Source organism: Rhamphochromis longiceps, linkage group LG8, assembly GCF_057381845.1.
Source record: "Rhamphochromis longiceps isolate RC_006_pf linkage group LG8, R_longiceps_female_GT1.1, whole genome shotgun sequence".
In the NCBI taxonomy this organism is placed as follows: Eukaryota; Metazoa; Chordata; class Actinopteri; order Cichliformes; family Cichlidae; genus Rhamphochromis; species Rhamphochromis longiceps.
The window spans coordinates 31,512,508-31,531,933 of NC_140564.1; the positions used below are offsets into that span (position 1 = coordinate 31,512,508).

The following is a 19,426-nucleotide window of genomic DNA, read 5'->3' on the forward strand; positions in this document are numbered from 1 at the left end:
TTATTCATGCCTCTCACTGTCACAGATCAATTCACAGACTTCAGAGTGTTCAAAATGAAGCAGCAAGACTTTAAGTTTTTGTGTGTGTTTTATTGTGTTGTTTTGTAATGTTGGTTGTGATAAGTGCCATAAAAATCAATCAATTTTCCTGTAGACTCCTGGTGGAGCATAGGTCCGCAACAATACCACTCCAACAGACTCAGTTCTGGGCCGTTCTCTTCAGCTGGGTCCACGTTCATCTGCACCGCCATCACTGTTGACTATGCTTCCTTGGTAGATGAAGCAGGCATAGAAATAAATTATTAAAATACAAATCAGTAAGACAATCTTCACTCATGTTTATTGTATTTCCTGATTACTTCTGACTCAAAAGTACAGATAATATATATATTCCATTGTCTAGGTTAGAAAAGTTATTAGGAGTTTTCAGTTAATAGTTTTTGGAAAATGCGTTTTATTTTGAAATCCTAAACCGGAATAGCGTCGTGTTCCTGCAGCTAGCTTTCTCGCGCTAAATAAAAATTGTCTTGACAGCCCGTCATCCTGCTGTCACCTCAGACGACCCAAAGCGGAGGATAACCGAGCAGCAGTTAAACTGTCGCCTCTCGTTTGCTTCTTCAGCCTTTTGTTGCATTTTTTTCTTCCTTCCAAAACTAAACCAGAAACTTTTCAAAATGAACGAGAGTGAGCCGAGCAGCTACCCGTTGACAGTTTACGACTTCGAGCGACGTTTCGACGAGAGAAGAGCGATGGAATGGATGCAGGAAAACTGGTAAGAACGAGGAAGTTGGTGAAATATCAGTAAATAAGTCATTCACTGGACTGCAGCTCTGTCCATCGTTTGTTGTTGAAGCCGTTTGTAACATGTTCTGCATGTTCGGGCTAAAACCCATGAAATCTCTTTAGAACCTCAGGAACATCGTTTTTCCCTCGCTTTAGTTCAAATAAACTCGAGTTAAGGATGCACCTCAGGGAGAAGAGGCGAGCCCTGCACGGAGTCCTGATTATGTAATTAACAGCTATGCTGGGCTCAGATCTACCCCCCGTCCCAATCCCTTTTTGTCCCCCATAAACCCCCCACCAGAGCGGCCAAAGGTTCGCCATCGAGCCCCACCCTCAACAGAGCAATCGAAGTCACATTGCCCAGCCTCGCCCCCCTTAGTTCCTCTTCATGCCCTGTCTCCGCAGTCTGATGCGTGATGTGTGAAGGGTCCGGGCTGTGAGGATTATGGCAGTGATGACTTTTCCCAGGAGAAGCTGGGACCCTGTTTACTAGAAGGTTTTAAAATTTCTGTACTTTTAGGTGACAGGAGACATGTGGCCTGGTCAAAACACAGAGAGCTGCACTCTAAAAGATCTTTAAACATAGTAAACATACCTTGTGTGCCACAGACTGCTCCCAAACACGAGGGGACAAGTAATACCTCTAAAACACTTAAGTTGGCTTTATTAAACATTAGATCTCTAGCTGGGAAAACATTTTTAATTAATGATTTAATCACTGAGCACAGCCTTGATTTTATGTTTTTAACTGAAACTTGGTTGGACCAAAGTAACAGTGGAGCTGTTCTCATCGAGACGACCCCTCCTAACTACAGTTTTATCAGTGAGGTCAGGGCGAGCAGGAGAGGAGGAGGGGTTGCTGTCTTATTTAATGAATCATTTCAATGTAAGCAGCTATCTCCTGGAAGTTTTCAGTCTTTTGAATATGTGGCTTTACAGCTGAAGGCCCCATCCAAAGTTGTGTTTCTTAATGTTTACAGGCCTCCCAAATACTGCACAGACTTTTTTAATGACCTCAGTGAACTGCTGTCTGTGATCTGTGTTGATTTTGACTGTGTAATTATTGTTGGGGATTTTAACATTCATGTGGACAACCCTCAGGACAAAGGGACTAAAGACCTGAGTAACACTCTGGGCAACTTTGGGCTGACTCAGCATGTAACAGAGGCCACACATAATAGAGGACACACTCTTGACCTACTGATCTCCAAAGGCCTGAGCATTTCAAAGGTTACTGTGTCTGATGTGGGCCTGTCTGATCATTACTGTGTTTTCTTTGAAAGTAAAATCTCAGCCCACACAAATATATCAACAACAGTGATCACAAAACGGTGTATAACTGAACACAGTAGTGCAATTTTTAACCAGGTCTTCCCATTAACACCTGACCTGCCCAGAGGGTCAGTCAATGAGCTCGTCAATAGCTTCAATGCTAACATGTTAAATGTAATGGACACTATTGCTCCCATTAAGGTGAAGGTTATCTCTGGAAGGAAAAAGTCTCCATGGAGAAACTCCACACTGGTGAAAAATGAAAAAAGAGAGTGTAGGAAAGCTGAGCGCAGATGGAGAAAAACAAACCTCCAGGTTCATTATGACATCTATAAAGAGAAACTTCACAATTATAATTTACAACTGAGGAATGCAAGGAGGTCCTACTTCTCTGACATCATCACTAAAAACAGCCATAATGCTCGGGTCTTATTTTCTACAGTTGACAGGCTAACAAACCCTCCTGTGTCAGTGGCAGCTGAACTTCATTCGACCATGGCCTGCAATGACTTTGCCAAATTCTTCACTGAAAAAATCCAAAAAATTAGACAAGCAATTGGTACATCAACAGCAGATCCAGGATATGTACTGTGTCCACCAAAAAACTGTTTAAACACCATGAAACAGTTTCAACCTATTAACAGCAAAGACCTGGAGGACATCTTAGGTCAACTGAACTCCTCCTCCTGCTGTTTAGATGTCCTGCCAACAAGTTTTTTCAAAAAGGTCTCAAAGACTTTAGAGTCAGACCTGTTACAGATCGTCAACTTTTCTTTATTATCAGGTGTGTTTCCAGAATCACTAAAAACTGCTGTAATCAAACCTATACTGAAAAAGGACAATCTTGACAAGACACAAATGAACAACTACAGGCCGATCTCAAATCTCCCGTTTTTAAGTAAGATCATTGAAAAAGCAGTTTCTCAACAGCTCAGTTACTTCTTAAAACAGAATAATTGCTACGATGCCTTCCAGTCAGGTTTTAGACAGAACCACAGCACTGAAACCGCTCTGACCAAAGTGTTTAATGACATATGTCTGAATACAGACAGTGGAAAAATGTCAGTCCTAGTTTTACTGGATCTCAGTGCAGCATTTGATACAGTTGACCACAACATATTACTCAAACGACTGGAGAACTGGACAGGTCTTTCAGGAACTGTACTAAACTGGTTCAAAACATACTTAGAAAACAGGAAATACTTTGTATCAATAGGTAACTTCACATCTGAGCAGACAAGTATCACATGTGGAGTTCCCCAAGGTTCCATCTTGGGACCCCTTCTGTTTAACATCTACATGCTCCCACTGGCACAGATTATAAACAACAACAAAATAAACTATCACAGCTATGCAGATGACACACAAATATATATCACAATGTCACCAGGAGACCGAGGCCCTGTACAGGCTCTTGGTAAATGCATTGAGGAAATCAATGACTGGTTGTGCCACAATTTTCTCCAGCTAAACAAAAACAAAACTGAGGTAATAGTCTTTGGCGCCAAAGAAAAACGATTACAAGTCACCAGAGAACTTCAATCTATACACCTAAAAACCACAAACCAGGCGAGAAATTTGGGTGTAGTGATGGATGCAGACCTAAACTTAGAAAAACACATTAAGACAACAACAAAGTCAGCTTACTATCACCTCAAGAATATATCAAGGATAAAAGATCTGATGTCTCAACAGGACCTGGAAAAACTAGTCCATGCATTCATCTTTAGTAGGCTTGATTACTGTAACAGCATCTTTACAGGTCTACCTAAAAAATCAGTCAGACAACTACAGCTCATTCAGAACTCTGCTGCTCGAGTCCTCACTAAGACCAAAAAAGTGGACCACATCAGTCCAGCTCTGAGGTCCTTACACTGGCTGCCTGTCCGTCAGAGGATAGACTTTAAAGTTCTGATGCTGGTCTATAAAGCTCTGAATGGTTTAGGACCAAAATACATCAATGACCTCCTGACCCAGTATGAACCTTCCAGATCCCTCAGGTCATCTGGATCCGGTCTTTTATCAGTTCCCAGAGTCAGAACCAGACACGGAGAAGCTGCATTCAGCTTTTATGCTCCTTATATCTGGAACAAACTCCCAGAAAGCCTCAGATCAGCTGAAACACTCAGTTTATTTAAATCCAGGTTGAAGACTCACCTGTTCTCAGCTGCATTTGAATAAAGCACCAAATCCACACTTTAAGCTTAAATTTCAAAACTTACATTTAACTACTGATTTTATCTACTGTTCTGATTTTATCTGTTTTGATTTTATATACTGTTTTGTTTGTTTGTTTGTTTGTTAATTAGTTAGTTAGTTTATTTGCTTGTTTTAATCAATTTTAAATCATGCTTTTTATTTGTTCTTGTTTCTAATGTCTCTGTAAAGCACTTTGAATCACTTTGTTGTTGAATTGTGCTATACAAATAAACTTGCCTTGCCTTGCCTTGCCTAAAGACTTCATGCTGGATCTGCGGCTGCCCGTCTTCACCTTCAGGCACAAATATTGAGTAACAGGTCAAAAATTATGCCTTCCTCACTTTTACGTTTTCACTTTTGGGCTAGTTTGTAAGACTCAAACAGTGACATCTGTACGTTACAAACACCAGCCTTGCTCAGATTAATGACAGACGTTACGTTGTATCAAGTTGAAAATATGTAAGAGTTCCTGCGACGTTTCCTCTCCTATTTGAGTTAATTGAAGTGATTCAAGTTTAAGAACTATTTTGGGGTTTAAGTAAGCATGAGTTAAAGGTGAAGGTGTGTAATGCCTTGCTGGGCAGCGGCACAGATTTATGTACTTTTTCCTGTTATTTTCTCTCCATGTTATGAAGAGAAGTCACTTAAAACATTAGGAAAAAATGGTAAAAAATAAAAAATAAAATATATTTAATTATGGTTCTGGTGATTTTTCTTTTGTATTTGACAAAATTTGACTTGAGGTATCTAATTTTTTAGGCCATTACCCAGCTGCAGCTCTGCGTATCCAGCGTGTCAAAGTCAAAGGGGCTGTGTGGAGCACACCAAAGTGCAACACTCATTGCTTTAGATTGAAGACACCCCCCTGCAGGGGTGAGGAGGGAGATTTTATTTTTTTTAATAAAGAGTATTTCAGCTTGCCTGTATGTAATAATTAAGAGTAAGATAATTGCATCTTCTTACCAGACATCTATTTTGTGCTGCCTGTTTGCACAGTAGACGGGGAGATACCCAGACCTATCTCTCCCCGCTCACCTACTCCAGCTCTTTTGGTGGGACACTCAGGCATTCCCAAACTACCAAGCCAGCTGAGAGACATAATCTTGTGTGTCCTACGTCTACACCGATATCTCCTCACAGTCTGGCATGCCTGAAACACCAAGGAGGCATCTTAGTGAGATGTTGAGCCACTTTAGCTGGCCCCTGCCAATGTTGAGGAGTAGCAGCTCTATTTCGTTTCAAAGAACTGAGCTTCTTACTTTATCTCACTCTATCCGTCAAAGAGCCCAGCACAAAGCTTATTTCTGCTTTTGGTTTCTGTAGTCTCATTCTTTCAGCCACTGCTGAGATGCAGAGCTCTCTCTTTCCCACTACAGACCTGTTTAATCTCCTGTCGCACCCTACCTCACTTGTAAAAAGACCCTGGAATATCTAAACTTCCCAACCAGAAGTGGGCAGTCCACCCTTTTCCAGCTCAGAACTGTGGCCTTAGATTTGAAGGTTCTAATTCTCATCCCAGTTCCCTCCAGCTTGGCAGCAAACCTCCCTCAGAGCGCGCTGGAGGTTGTAACTCGATGAAACTAACAGAACCACAATGTCTGCAAAAAGCAGAGACGAGACTTCTGAACCTGAAGCCTGTGAGCTGTGTCTAGAAATGCTGTGCATAAAAAATTAGGAACACAGTCTGTGACAAAGTGCACATTTTCCTTGAACCATATGGTTGTCAGGCACAGACACAGATGCCTGCTAATTAATGCTAAAAGGAGTTTGCATGTGCTGATAACTCAGTGTCGATACCATGTCTTCTTTTCAGTCACAAAGACGTTTAAATTAAAGTTGTAGCTCCTTATCTAGATGATCCGTAATCTGTGTATTGTTCTTTATTAATTAACCTTGTAGCAGTAGCTGACTGTAAATCAGGCCACCTACGATTAGCTATCTATTAGGAGTGGACTTTGTATTAAAACAGATTCATACTAAAAAAACAGAGCAGGAAAAAGTTTCTCAGGTGTGCAAAATGTTCCACCCCCATGAGTCTGACAGCATTTGTATGTGCTCTGTCGAACTGTCAGAAAAGCATGTCAGTAACTGATAAAAAGAAATGATAAAGATAGAGACATGTGACTCAGATCATTTAGACAATTCCTGAGGGACGCTTGCACAGAGACACAAATTATTAAAGGAGACCGGGAAGGAATGCTGCTGAAAAAACCCACTAGCTTACTGACTCCTGGAGACAAAACACTTGGCCAGGTGATTGTGGCTCTGATAGCTCGCGTGTGTCTCACCCTGTGCAGGGAGATAAAACCTGGAGCGTTTATATGCTCACTGGTGTGAGTTTGGCACAGCTCCCGAGTACGAGCACTGAAGTATTGATAAGAGTTTGGATGAACAATTCTGATTCATTTTGTCATAGCTGACCTTTTCTAATTCCAATCAGACCCCAATAATGACGAGTCTGTTTCAACACCAGTTGCCTCAAGGTACTTTTTTATTGTCAGTTAAAGTCAGAGAAAACAGAGAAAACCCCCAACTGTCCTCCTTTGAGTAAGCACTTGGTGACAGAGGGAAGGGAAAATCCCTTTTAACAGGAAGAAAACTGAAAAACAGCAAAACCAGGCTGTGGTGAGCCAGAGATTAATAATAACTAATGATTAAATGCAGAGAGGTTTATAAACACATTAAAAAAAGGGGAGATCCCCTCAACCTGCAGCTTTTGAGGTCCTTAAAACCCATTGAAGTAAAGCTCAAGGTTTACAATTTAGTCACATTTTGTTTAATTGATTGTGTTGGTGTCCAGAGGGACAGCTACATTAAAAGTGTGTCATTGTCCAAAAAGTTATAGACCTGAGATTATTACTGAGATTTGGATGTTTGAGTGAAATGTTTGTAGCTGAAGGACTCTGTGCTTTTAAAGCTGACTCAGGTAATCTCAGGATTAATGCCTCTGAAATCAAAATTATTGTAAGCTTACCACGTGCTCCTCGCTGGGTGCACAAGTCTCTCTGTAGGATAATACGCTTTCTTTCTGTTATTAATCTGAGATTTCTTGGTTGTTTTAAGTTTGGACCACTGAGTCTGGAAGACAAATTGATTGATTAGATGATTATTCAGTTACTGAATTTCATCTCGGTATACAGGGAACAAACAGATATGCATCTTGTCTAAGATTATGTGTTATTAGCTTGGTGAAGAACTCTTGGTATGCTCGGAGGTTCAGATCTGTGCAGCGGGAACAGCTTTAGCTTTTTGCTGGTTTTTCCTCTCCCACAGGGGCAAACTGGGACCAGCTATCAGAATCCACTATAACCACTAACTGGGTCAAGCAGCAGCAGCAGTAGTATCTACTCATCCTGTGTATTATGTATGTTGCCAATCTGGATTAGTCATCTGCTTTATTCCCAAATACCCTCAGCCTCACGCATACCCTCCCTACTTAAATAAAAACAGCTTTTAATAACATATGAGAAGCAGGTTAATGTGAAATTAAAAATATACGGTGTCAGTGCACATGCAGTCTCTGTTTCCAGGGTTTAGTATTCTCCTCGGCTGTTTCTGCTCAGCCAAAAATTGACTTTTTCTTTCCTGCTGTGTGCTGTTGTTGAAACATCAGGCGCAGTGGTGCCCAGTGGAAACGGCCTTATTGCCCATAGCTGGCAGTCTGAGTGGTCTGTGTGTCAGGAGCTAATCTCTTAATCCTCTACTATGAGTATAATAATTGAGTTGGCTGGTGTCAGGAGGGCTGACATGTAGTAATTCATAGCCTGATGTTTCGACTTGTCACACGACTCTGGAGTGACCACAGAGTTGATATCAGCTCGTATTTGTCTTTAATTGCAGTTGTCTGGTTCAGTCACACTAATTGTGTAATGTCTTTATGTAAGAGTGCTGTGTCTGTGTAGTTGTCTCCTGTTTCAAAGTCTCAGGAGGTGATTTAGTGTTTAATAGAGCTGTTTGTCAGGGGAAGTGAGGTACTTCCTCTTTATTGTAAAGCTGATAGAGGTCAAAGATCTGTGTGATGCTGGAGCTTTTAGGCCGGCGTTTTGTGTTAAGTAACATCAGTGTTTCCCACAGATTTGGGCTCAGGGACGTGAGGTTGTGGCTAAAGACAAGTACACCCTATTTTGAGAAGATTTTATGTATATTTTTCCTACAGGGATTAAGAGGGTAAGTGTAGTAGCAGCCAGGTGCTGTTATTTAAATGCACTGTGTTAATGCACCGCGAAGCAACTGCTGCTGCACGTCAGACTAGGAACGGTTATAAAGCTGTTTCTCGAGTTAACATTCAGCAAATTCATCCCAAGGTCAGACCATGCAATGCTCAGAGAAACTGCAAAAAACCCAAGAGCTGTACATGCCTCAGCATGTTAACGATAATGACAATTAGAATAAGACTGAGCCAGTCCCTGTTTGGAACAACCGTTCCAAACAGGCCAGGTGAAGATTTCTTGTCTCTAAAAAGAACATGGCAGCACAGCTTAGGTTTGCAAAGCTGCATCTGGGAAAACCAAAAGACTTCTTTAAAAATCTCCTTTGGACAGATGAGACCGGAGTGGAGACGTCTGGCTGCGATGCACAAAACCAAACTTAGCATATCAGCGCAAACACCTCATACTTACTGTCAGTCACTGAGTCGACCGTGAACTCCTTCGTATACCAAAGTATTCTAGATTCAAATGTGAGGCCATCTGTTTGACAGCTAAAGCTAAATCGGATCACCTGACAGGACAATGATCCCAAGCACAGAAGCAAATCTGCAACTGAATGGCCGAAAAGAAGAGAAACAAGGTGCTGCAATGGTCCCGTCAAAGTCCAGACCTCCTCCTGACTGATATGCAGAGAGCTGTGCATGGACGAATGCCTGCAGACCTGCGCTTGTATTTAATAATTATAGAACCTGCTGAGGACCAAAATGGTTTTCCTATTATGCTCTGACTAGAATTACAAGACTACGTATTTTCTTTTTACAGTGACGACAACCAAATTTTCATACATTCGTTTCCCTGAAATTAAGTATTAAATATTAATTGCAACAACTACATAATTTGATCCAGTACATTCTCAATCTAGTGTTTTGTGTCTGAGGGGAGCTTTTTTTTCCCCGTTACTGTCTCTCTGCTGTAATTAGTGCATGTAACAGTATTATCAGTATTGGTGTTACAGTGAGGATGAGTAATAATAAGCATCACTGTGTGTGTGCTTCTCTGCAGGACCAAGTCTTTTATATTCTCTGGCCTGTACGCTGCGATCGTATTTGGAGGGCAGCACTTCATGAGGGAAAGGCAAAGACTGAACCTGCGTCGCCCGCTGGTGTTGTGGTCACTCAGCCTGGCCATTTTCAGGTGAGTGACTCTCAAGGTCGATGCAGCTGAGACGGCTGACGTGACCTTAACGCTCAGTCAAGCAAACATTTAGAGTCGAGTGTTTCAGAGAAAAGTTGTTTGGTATTTTTTCTCTGAAGGTCCTTTTCCTTTCTGGGTAAACAGGAACGTGAACTGAAAGAGGGATAGTCAAAGAAGGAACGTGTTCTGAGTGTTTGTTTGAGAAGCCACAACCAGTCTGATAACAGCTGTCACCTCAAGGTTCAACGCAAGATTTAAAGCAGTACTTCAAGAACACTATAGACATTTCACTCACTAAGAGTCCTGATGTCCATCTGCACATGGTATCTGGGGGGTGGAATCTAAAACTTCTTGGGGCTGACCTAAAAAACTGGTTTACATTTTTGCCAATCTCCTGTTTGAGATCATCTTCTCTGAGATTTCCAGGCAGATTCCAGAGCAGCTGCATTTTCAAAATAGGACATTCCACTCTAGTTGCAGTTTCACCACAAACCTCAAATCTGAGCAGAGAGCAACCTCAGGATCCTTGCTGTTGATAAGAGCCAGATTTTTGGCATTTTTCACCTATAGGTAGTGGGAGTTTATGTCCCTGCTGCTTTATCTTCTTGAATCAAGTTGAAAGATCTCCATTTTGACACGCTGAAGGAGATCGGGGCTTCTACAAAGCAATCTTTAAAAAAAGCATCTGCAGTAGAATACCTGAGAAGATTATCTAGAGCAGGACATCAGCCAAACTCCAAACAGGTTTCTGTTTATCTACTCCTTCAGTTACCAACTATCAATCTAATTTACTGATTTGTTTATGAAGATCTAGACTGTGGTATTCCCCCAGAGAAGCGTGCTGTTTTTATAAAAACTAAAATCCTGCTGCTGTCACTTAAAGGCCTTAAGCTGAGTTTGTCAAACCCACCAGAGCCTGCAAGGATCCACGTGGCAGGTGTGCAGGACTTTAATCTTAATCCCAGTGCTGTGGGTATATCCTGCTCCTTTCAGCCTTAGCTGTCCGCACACAGGACGCGACGGTGTTAGTGTAGGTAGTTTTTGCTTTTTACTACATCCACCCTGTTAACTCTGTTGTCCTTTAAAGGATAAGTTTGTTTTTTATTACTGGTATATTTTTTTTTAACCTCGGAGACGTGTGCCAGAATGATGACACAACATCGTGCACGCTTTGTTGCTTTGCTGTCATTTGGGCTTACCGTGAATGTCTCGTGTTAAAGTAAACAACCTGACAGAAATGGACATGATGAGATGGTTTACTGGTTAAGAGAGGGAGTGACTGCTTTAACCTCATGTAATTAATTAGGGGTGGGGTAGCTTTGAGTGGCGGGTGGGTGCTGACGCAGACAGGTAGCAGCTAAGTGAGAGTCATAAAGCTGGACCTCATGCCTGTGTTAAGGCCTCTTGTAGCATTTTTAACCCAAATATGTGACAAATATACATTTATGCTTTAGTTTTGATTAATTAAATTCTAGTGTTTTATTAGTCTTGGTGCTAATTAACAGATATCAGTGCAATCCACATGTAAACCCCCAGCTTTAGCTGACAGTTTAGCACTAAACTATCGCTAATGAGCTATGAGGCTACTATAGCTGGGCTGCCAGCAGAAGCACAAGAGCTTAAAACTTAGACCTTAACCCTTATTTTCTGACTAATTTAACTACTGATGAAATATTTCCGATGCAATTAGGTGGAGGTAAAGCTGTTTATGGAGACTTAACCTCAACAAGCCAGTTGCCAAGCGCTCAAAATATATTCATGATGGAACAAAAAAAGAAAGTACTTCCTCTTAGGCTAATGTGCAGTGGGCCGCACAAGGTTTTCAGATTTAGAATCAGGTTTTTTTTCACTGCTATTTATTCATTCATCATATAGTTACTATTACAGTTGCATGGAAACAGGGCAGTTCATTTACTAGTTGAAGGCTTCTCCAACTGATATATTGAAGAGTCTTTGGGCAAAAAGAGTTTAAAAGTGCTTTTTGAATGAGCGACTGTGGCTTAGTTTAAAAGGACTGTAAGAGTAGCAGAGTGCTATAGTTATAAACAGGCATCCATACGCTACATACACCATCGTTTTATGTCTGATACTCTGAAAAGGATTGAGCATAATCCCCATCAAACTCACAGTTTGGTCCTGTTTGACCTGCATTTGATTTGTGTCAGATCGAAGGCCGATACGACGATCAGTCATCAGAGAAAATGACACAGGCTGGCTCCCTGTTGACTGCGATCCGGTTTGCAATTGTTGGAACATCAGATAAAAGCACAGGGAGTCTCTGAGGTGTGTTTAAGATGGTCTGACTGAGATTACCTATGAAATCTCCACATCAGTGTTGCACCATTGTGCAAGTTGCTCTTTGCCATCAGTGTAATGTCAATAAACCTTTTGACATCAAGCCTTTATGGCTGCACTGTAGCAGTGATCTCTGCAGCTCAGTTATGGTTTCTTTTTTTTAATTATTATTATTTTATGACAAACAGTAAGATGGATTATAAAAATGCTGCTTTCAATGCTTCATTTGTCCACAGGAGGCATGGCAGAATGATTACACTTTAACACATCAGGGCTGCCAGTTGAGACCATCCCTGTTTTTACTATAAGGATGAGAAAACAGACTCTGTTCTAGGAAAGTGGTGACAAATATGAAACCAGTAGAGCAACATAATTTACTAAAAGAAGTGGCTGAGCCTCTGTGATCCTAGCTGTTGGCTAATATGTCCTTGTTGTGTTTCCTCTGCAGCATCGTAGGAGCGGTCAGGACCGGAGCTTACATGCTGCACGTCCTCACAAACGACGGCTTCAAACAGTCGGTGTGTGACAACAGCTTCTACAGCTCTCCCCTCACCAAGTTCTGGGCCTACGCCTTTGCCCTCAGCAAGGCCCCCGAGCTGGGTGAGACTTCATCTGATCTCATAAATGTCAGAATATTACTCACATGAATGAAGCACATACTGAAATCTAACCTATTCAAAGACCACCAGCTGTAGATTCCTTATTTCTTTGTTATTGGATTAAGGTGAAGCAGGACCTGTTTACACTATAGGAGCTCCACGCAACTCAGAAAAAACTGTTTTAATCATATTAAGGGTGGGGGTGTTAGCATTAGCTAAAACCATGATGAGGCATAAAGTGCTGTGCAAAAGTCTTGATCCACCCCTCATCTCTTTGTATTTTGCTTCTAAGGAGCCAGACTTTCTTGTAATGTTTTTTTTTAAAAAAGGTCTTAATCAGTACTTTCTGAAGGTCTCTCAAAGCTTTTCTTTGGTTCTGTCCTTAACACTGACCTATGAATCATTTAAATATAAATGCATATAACTCAAGGGATGAACCTTATTTTGTTTCTTGACACGTTGTTACTACTAACCGTGCAAAACCACGTAGTTTGTTCCCATTTAATTAGGTGAATCTGTGCAAAATGCAAAGGTAACAGTTTATTTGCAACAACAATTTGATTCCCAAAGAGCTGTTAGCTGAAAACTTGGCAATTTTTTCAGCATGATGTGCAGTAAAAAAGATCAGTGAGAACAGGTCTGATGGAGCGATGACATGAGTGTCTACAGCCATCTGTAAAGCACGGTGGAGGCTCTGTCATGGTTTAGAGCTGCATTTCAGTGAGTGGTGTGGATTTTTTTTCAAAATTAATGTAACTGTGAACACAAGAATATTAAGTCAGAGCTTCACCCACCATGCAGAACTGCCTGCAACACATCTGATCGGCAGCAGCTGCTTCTTTCAATAAAAGATGATCCCAAACACGCTGCCACTAAAGTAAAAGTTTACCTGAATTTAAAAAAACAACAACAACACACATACAGTGGCAGTCATCGGTCATGGATCGTACCAGATAAGTTATTGTTATAGTTGTGCAAACCTTTCTATTTCCATGTATGTTTGCACGTTTCACCTGCCTTCCTCGCAGAATGTTAAGAAATGAGGGTTGGTGCAAGACTTGTACGCACTGAAAACGTGTAAAAGTGTAAATGTGTTGGATGTTTTTCAGTCTTTGTTCCAAAAGGATCTAAATTCAAACTGGATGTTTTTTCTTGCTCAGCTACTTTAAGAATGAAATGATTTGCTCAGTGTAGATTAAAGTGTGCGCCACTGTGCAGTAAATCCATCAGGAGGTGATTCCCTTAAGAGCTGAAATGGAGGCAGATGCTGAGCTGGCAAGAAAAGTCCATTAGCGCACAGCTGATAATGTACAAGCAATGTTTCCTCTGCTGCAGACAGGAAGGATACGTCTTCTTCCTACTGCAGGATAAGGACTCTTTATAGAGACTCAAATGAGCTTTAAATTAGAAATACAGGTTGTTCTGTTTTATAACAACTTCATGGGATTCACCAGAATCTGTATTTGTACTTATCAAAGTAAGCTTTGTGAGGAGGTTTGTCTGTGTAAGCTAAACCCTTTTATTTGTTAAATCCACCTGAAAGATCAAACATAAACCCACAAATCTGTGATGGATGTTCACGAAGCTGTAAGCTAACTGCTTGTGCTGCCTTGTTGAAAGTTTCTGTGCTCCTCCTGTACCTGTAAGGCCATCATAAAATTTAGTACACCCCCCCCCTTCAAACACTGTAAGTGAAGTCAGGCTTTATTGGAGCTGCGTTAAACTTGATACACAGTCAGGTCCTGTCAGGTATTTCACTTTTTCTGTAGGTTTTTAAAAAATATTTTTCCTGCTCTCACACAGCAATTTTCCATCTTTTGTGATAACTAAAGTACATCTGGTGTTATTAATCATGACTCAGTTGCTGAGGGGTTGAGGTTTGGTGCTCGGGTGCGGTTTTATTTAAACGATTTCCTCTCTGCCGCCTCTCTCAGGAGACACCGTGTTCATCGTCCTGCGGAAACAGCGCCTCATCTTTCTGCACTGGTACCACCACATCACCGTGCTGCTTTACTCCTGGTACACCTACAAGGATCAGCTGGCGGGCGGCGGCTGGTTCATGACTATGAACTACATGGTTCACTCTGTCATGTACACGTACTACACCGCCCGAGCGGCCGGCCTGCAGGTGCCGCGTCCCTTCGCCATGGTCATCACGGCCTTGCAGATCCTGCAGATGGTGATGGGCCTGGCCGTGCAGGGCCTCGTGTACCACTGGATGCACGAGTTGCGCTGTCCGTCTCACCAGGACAACATCGTTTGGGGCTCTCTCTTGTACCTCAGCTACTTGATCCTTTTTGCCTACTTCTTCTACAACACCTACCTCAAAGGCTCCCCCAGGGACAAAGGGTCCAAGAAAGAGTAGCGCGCCTCCCTGTGCTCGGGGTCGTATTAAAGGCTCTGAACATCCTCCTCTTCTGACTGCAGCTCAGAGAGGAGGATGATTTGGAGCATTTTAATGTGATCTCACGATGAAAGCGAGGAGATTGAGGGGCATTTCCGTAACTGTGTTTGACTAAAAATAGCGCTGTCATCATTTAAACGATTGCCTTGTTTACTTAAACTCCTTTATCTAAAAACAGCCATATGAGGGCCAAATACTGTCAGAGGCAACTGACACTTGTTCCTGTGTTTTTAAAGAAGTCATTGATTTATATGTAATTAATTTTACTTTAATTGAGTGAGGAAATGGTTTGTTTAGCTCTAGTTAGCTTAGCATAAAGGCTGGAAGCAGACTTTCCTTTCCCTGGAAAACTGACTTATTTAAACTCTGCATCTTTCTGTTTAACCTGCAAATTAACAAAAACATAAAAGCAACAGATTCTTGACTCCAGCTCTAACAAACATCTTTTACAGACGGGATCCTGTTAAAGCGTTTACACACCGCCTGCTCACTGTCTTTATGCTCGACTAGGATAAACAATCTGCACCAAATGTTGAACTAGCCCTTTAAAAGTGACACCGGGGGCAGGTACTAATCTGATGCCGTAAAAATGAGCATCACGTGGCGCCTGCAGGTGCAGAAACTGTAACACCTGTGTCCACCTGTGCAGGTTAGCAGGTAACAGGGAGTGAAGACTAATGCACTAAATGGCAGAGGAATGTTTTCATGCACGTAAACGTGCAGGAAGAAAAGCAATGCAAGTTCAGTTCGGTGTAATTTTTTTAAAATGCTGTCACCTCTTTACCTTCATCTAAAAAGAAAGCCTTCTCTGTCTGCTCCTCTCAGTTTACCTCGCTGGCTTATACCTGCCTCAACTTGTTAGCTTAGGTTGTTTTTTCTGTTTTTTTTTTTTTAAGGTGTTGGTTTGAATCCAGGTGAAGTTTCTGAGTCTGAGAGCACAACAGTAAAGTGACCATATTCTTATAAAACGAACACAGAGGTTAAATTTAGTGTTGCTGCTAATGCCGTCCACAGCGCTGCGTTGCTTTGTTTCACCCTTTACTGCAGGTTATGCACTGACCACTAATAAGTACCTCATGCAACCCAGCTTTCCTCTAACATAGCCAATATTTATAGCCGCTTTCACCACGCGTACACTCTGTAAGACAAGGCCTGAGTGAGGAACGCGTTCCTCAGATGAAAGCCGTTCCAGCTCAAACAACTGACAGGAAGTGCGTTAAACCAGACGTCCTCCTGTCCCTGTCGTTTGGGTTGTTTTCACATGTTTACGCGCTGTACAGTATATGTTTTTTAACGTTTTTAATAAGAGATGACGGGAACGATTCACTGTTGGGACGCAGTTTCCCGAACCTTTTCTTCTGTGCAGCTGTGCGATGGATTTAAAAAGGAGACGTGTAGATGTGATGGAGATGCAGACCTGTAGCTTTAACTCAGAGGTTTAACAAAAACATTCCACTTCTATGGTGCACATTTATTAAAAGCGATAAAAAGCATCTGAAAACTGTTTGAACTGATTCTCTGATTGAGCAGCAGGAGCTAAACCAGAGTGTCTCGTGTGAAGTGTTTAGCAGACAAACAAAAAGGATAAACTGAACATAATGTGACGTAACAGGAGAGGTTTTTGTATCTTGCAACTCCTACGAGGTCCGACCACTACGTTTGCCTTGTTGCCGACACTTGATTCCTGTTTAGTTAGAAGAAAAAGCTTTATTTTGATCCATCCTTTGTGACTTTGCCCTGTGCTCATGTTGGTTTTGGTTATTTATTTTCCTTTTGTGCTTTAAATTATTTGAACAAACTGATACCAAACATACGGCAGATGACGAGGACCAAATTTATGTGGCGATTGCTGCTGACTGTGGTGCTGCTGCTCTTTATGACCTGCTGAAGAGGAGGCCACAGGGCGCTGGTGTCTGTTTTTAGATGAGAGGGATGTGTTTTCTTTACGTTTTCCAGCAGGTGTGAGGTTTACTTGGCAGGTGTCACATTAGGAAGCGGGTTGAGTTCAGTTTGCTCCATCCATGCTCGCGCTTACACCGCTTCGGAGGGTGAACTGCGACGGTGTTCGTGTTTAAAGTTGTGCAGCACATTCTCAAACCACGTCCTGTTTAACGGGCCTGTGCTCGCCACAGAAGCTGCTCGCCCTGGTTGGAAACGTGTGTGCTGAGCGCTGTGGTTTAAAACCTGTGTGGAGACTTTTGACTTGGCGTGACGGAGCTGATTTTGTGTTTGTGTCTGTAGTTGAATTCCGATTGTTCAGGACTTTGTGGATTACAGTTTGTCACGCTGACGCACCTTCTGTGAGAAACGACGTAGTTCTGATAAAAGCACCGTTTTCAGATGCACTTATTGTTTCAGCATCAACCAGTCGTAGTTGTTTTTATGTGATTCAATATAAAGAGCACTGAACACTGTTTGAAACTGCCTGCTTTTTAAAATCTGACACATTGTAACGCTGTTAAAACTTGAACTTGGTGTGCCAAACATGCTTCTGTTTGTTTTCTGTCGTGCTTTACTTTGTTTTGTTGTCTGTGCTTTGTTTCCTACTGATTTTTACTCCCTGTGGTTTCTACTGGAAAAAGGGCTTCGTGTCGAAACGTTATAATAAAAGTTTCTCTGTTTGTTGTTTCAGGGGTGAAATATTTTCACTGTGGAGAAGAATATCTGTTTAAATAGAAGACGGACAAACTCGCCACAAACATCAGCTGTTTGATTTAGTTTCCTTTATTAAGATTATCTTAAAAAATATAAAGCACATATTCAAGCCTCTGACAGGCATGTGTGATAAAGCCAGGACTTCAGTCTGATTGTCTTTTATTTTCTTTTTATTGGCACATACATTATAAACATATTTAATTGCTTTTATTTAACTAAACAGCAGCTCTTGAAATTTAAAAGCAATCTTTTGCAAGATTGTTGAGTCTTAATCGTAGACGAGAGCCAAACTCAAGCATACACAGCTTAATGTAAAATGCATTTCTGAGATGGTGATGAGTTCTCAGTGACCTTGACCTCAGGGTGTGACAATTATGTGTGTGAAAGGTTGTAGCGTGAAGCCCTTTGAAGGTCACGGGTCTGAAAAAGTGCCGTATAGATGGCAGTCTCCCATTACTCTGTTATTCAGGCCTGAATGTGGCAACTCAGTGACCGTGAGAGAATTTTTAAAAAAGGTTTGTGTACATGCGACAATGCCTCCCATCACTTTATTGGTCGCAAATAAAATCCCAGAAAGTGCCATAAACAGTTGAGGTGTCTGCAACAGCTGTGGGAAAACAACTAAACAAAGATTTAAAGAGATATATACAGAAGATGTGAAATAGAAAATATTTAAGGCTAAAACACATTTCTAATTTTATCATATATAAGGTGAATTCCTTGACCGACGACGTTATTGGAAAACTTCTGAAACTGCTTTTCAATGAAACTTTTATGATGCTCACGCTGTTCCTGTGTATTCGTGTTGGTTTTATTGGCATTGCTAAGAAGGTGATAGTTCAGTTTCATTTATTATTGCGGTCATAGTGCATGTTTAAGGGATGGGAAAAAATGTATAATAGGATTGTGTTAAATTGTAACCATGCATTACAGAGGAAAGGAAATGTTTAAAGAGAGAAAGATAATATATAACATGTCAAATCTAAATATTAGGTCTTAATAATAGATTTTTCAGTTCTAGTCATTAACACGAGCTCTGTAAGAAAAATAAATATGATACAAAATGTACAGAAGTATGTAAACAAGGCTCTCCTTATACTCACATTGGACACATATGTGTATTTTCTGTATAAACTGAGTCTAAAGGATAAATTGACTGAAGAGCACACAGTGGCTCTACAGTCTCTGATGATCAGAAGCTGTTAAATCCCCGTGAAGCTTTTAAACTAGAGGAATTTGTCTTGCTGACACAGTTAAACCACACCGGCCCCCTGCAGCTCTGCAGCTCGCAGCACACTGCCCTACAAACGTCCAAGCTGAGCCGAGCGCTCTCTGGGAGGTCGTGGGTTGATGGAAGACAAAGCTCTGCCTGCTCAGCACATTATAGTCTTGTAGCTGTGGGTGGTGACACCAGAGGACCGGGAGGAAAGACACGCAGTGGAGGAGCCGAGAGGGAAAAGCTTTAAACAAGCTCGTCACAGAGGGTTAGGGTCACGACAACAGTGAGATTTTTCTGCGTGAACACCACCAGCTCGTGTTCAGCTCGGCTCTGTGATGGAAAGCAAACTTTTTATGAAACTTACAGAAACGAGTCACATTGTTAGGAGCTGAATGTGAGCAGTGCGCAGAAGAGGGCAATCATCTCAGTACAAACACAAGCTGTTACAGCAGTTTGTGTTTGTGCAGGAGCTCATGAAACATGTAGTGTTTAAAGTAATTAAAGATATCCTTCACATTAACACATCCAGCACATGTTACTGTAATTACACACGACGGACTAACTGTATAATTACATATGTTTTAATCATCGTGTTCATATTTATTAACAACTATAACCTGTAACATGAGATTAGACTGATAAAAATTACCCTGAATGG

The 19,426-nt window shown here is 41.4% G+C and overlaps 1 protein-coding gene across 1 annotated transcript; it reads left to right on the forward strand.

Moving 5' to 3' along the window:
• Positions 1-523: 523 nt before the first annotated feature.
• Positions 524-17,515, forward strand: LOC146664053 (very long chain fatty acid elongase 6-like). Its single transcript, XM_085417063.1, has 4 exons — positions 524-772; positions 9,465-9,596; positions 12,340-12,491; positions 14,425-17,515. Exons 1-4 carry the CDS (start codon positions 675-677, stop codon positions 14,853-14,855), a joined length of 813 nt encoding a protein of 270 aa, XP_085273189.1. The 5' UTR covers positions 524-674; the 3' UTR covers positions 14,856-17,515.
• Positions 17,516-19,426: the final 1,911 nt, after the last annotated feature.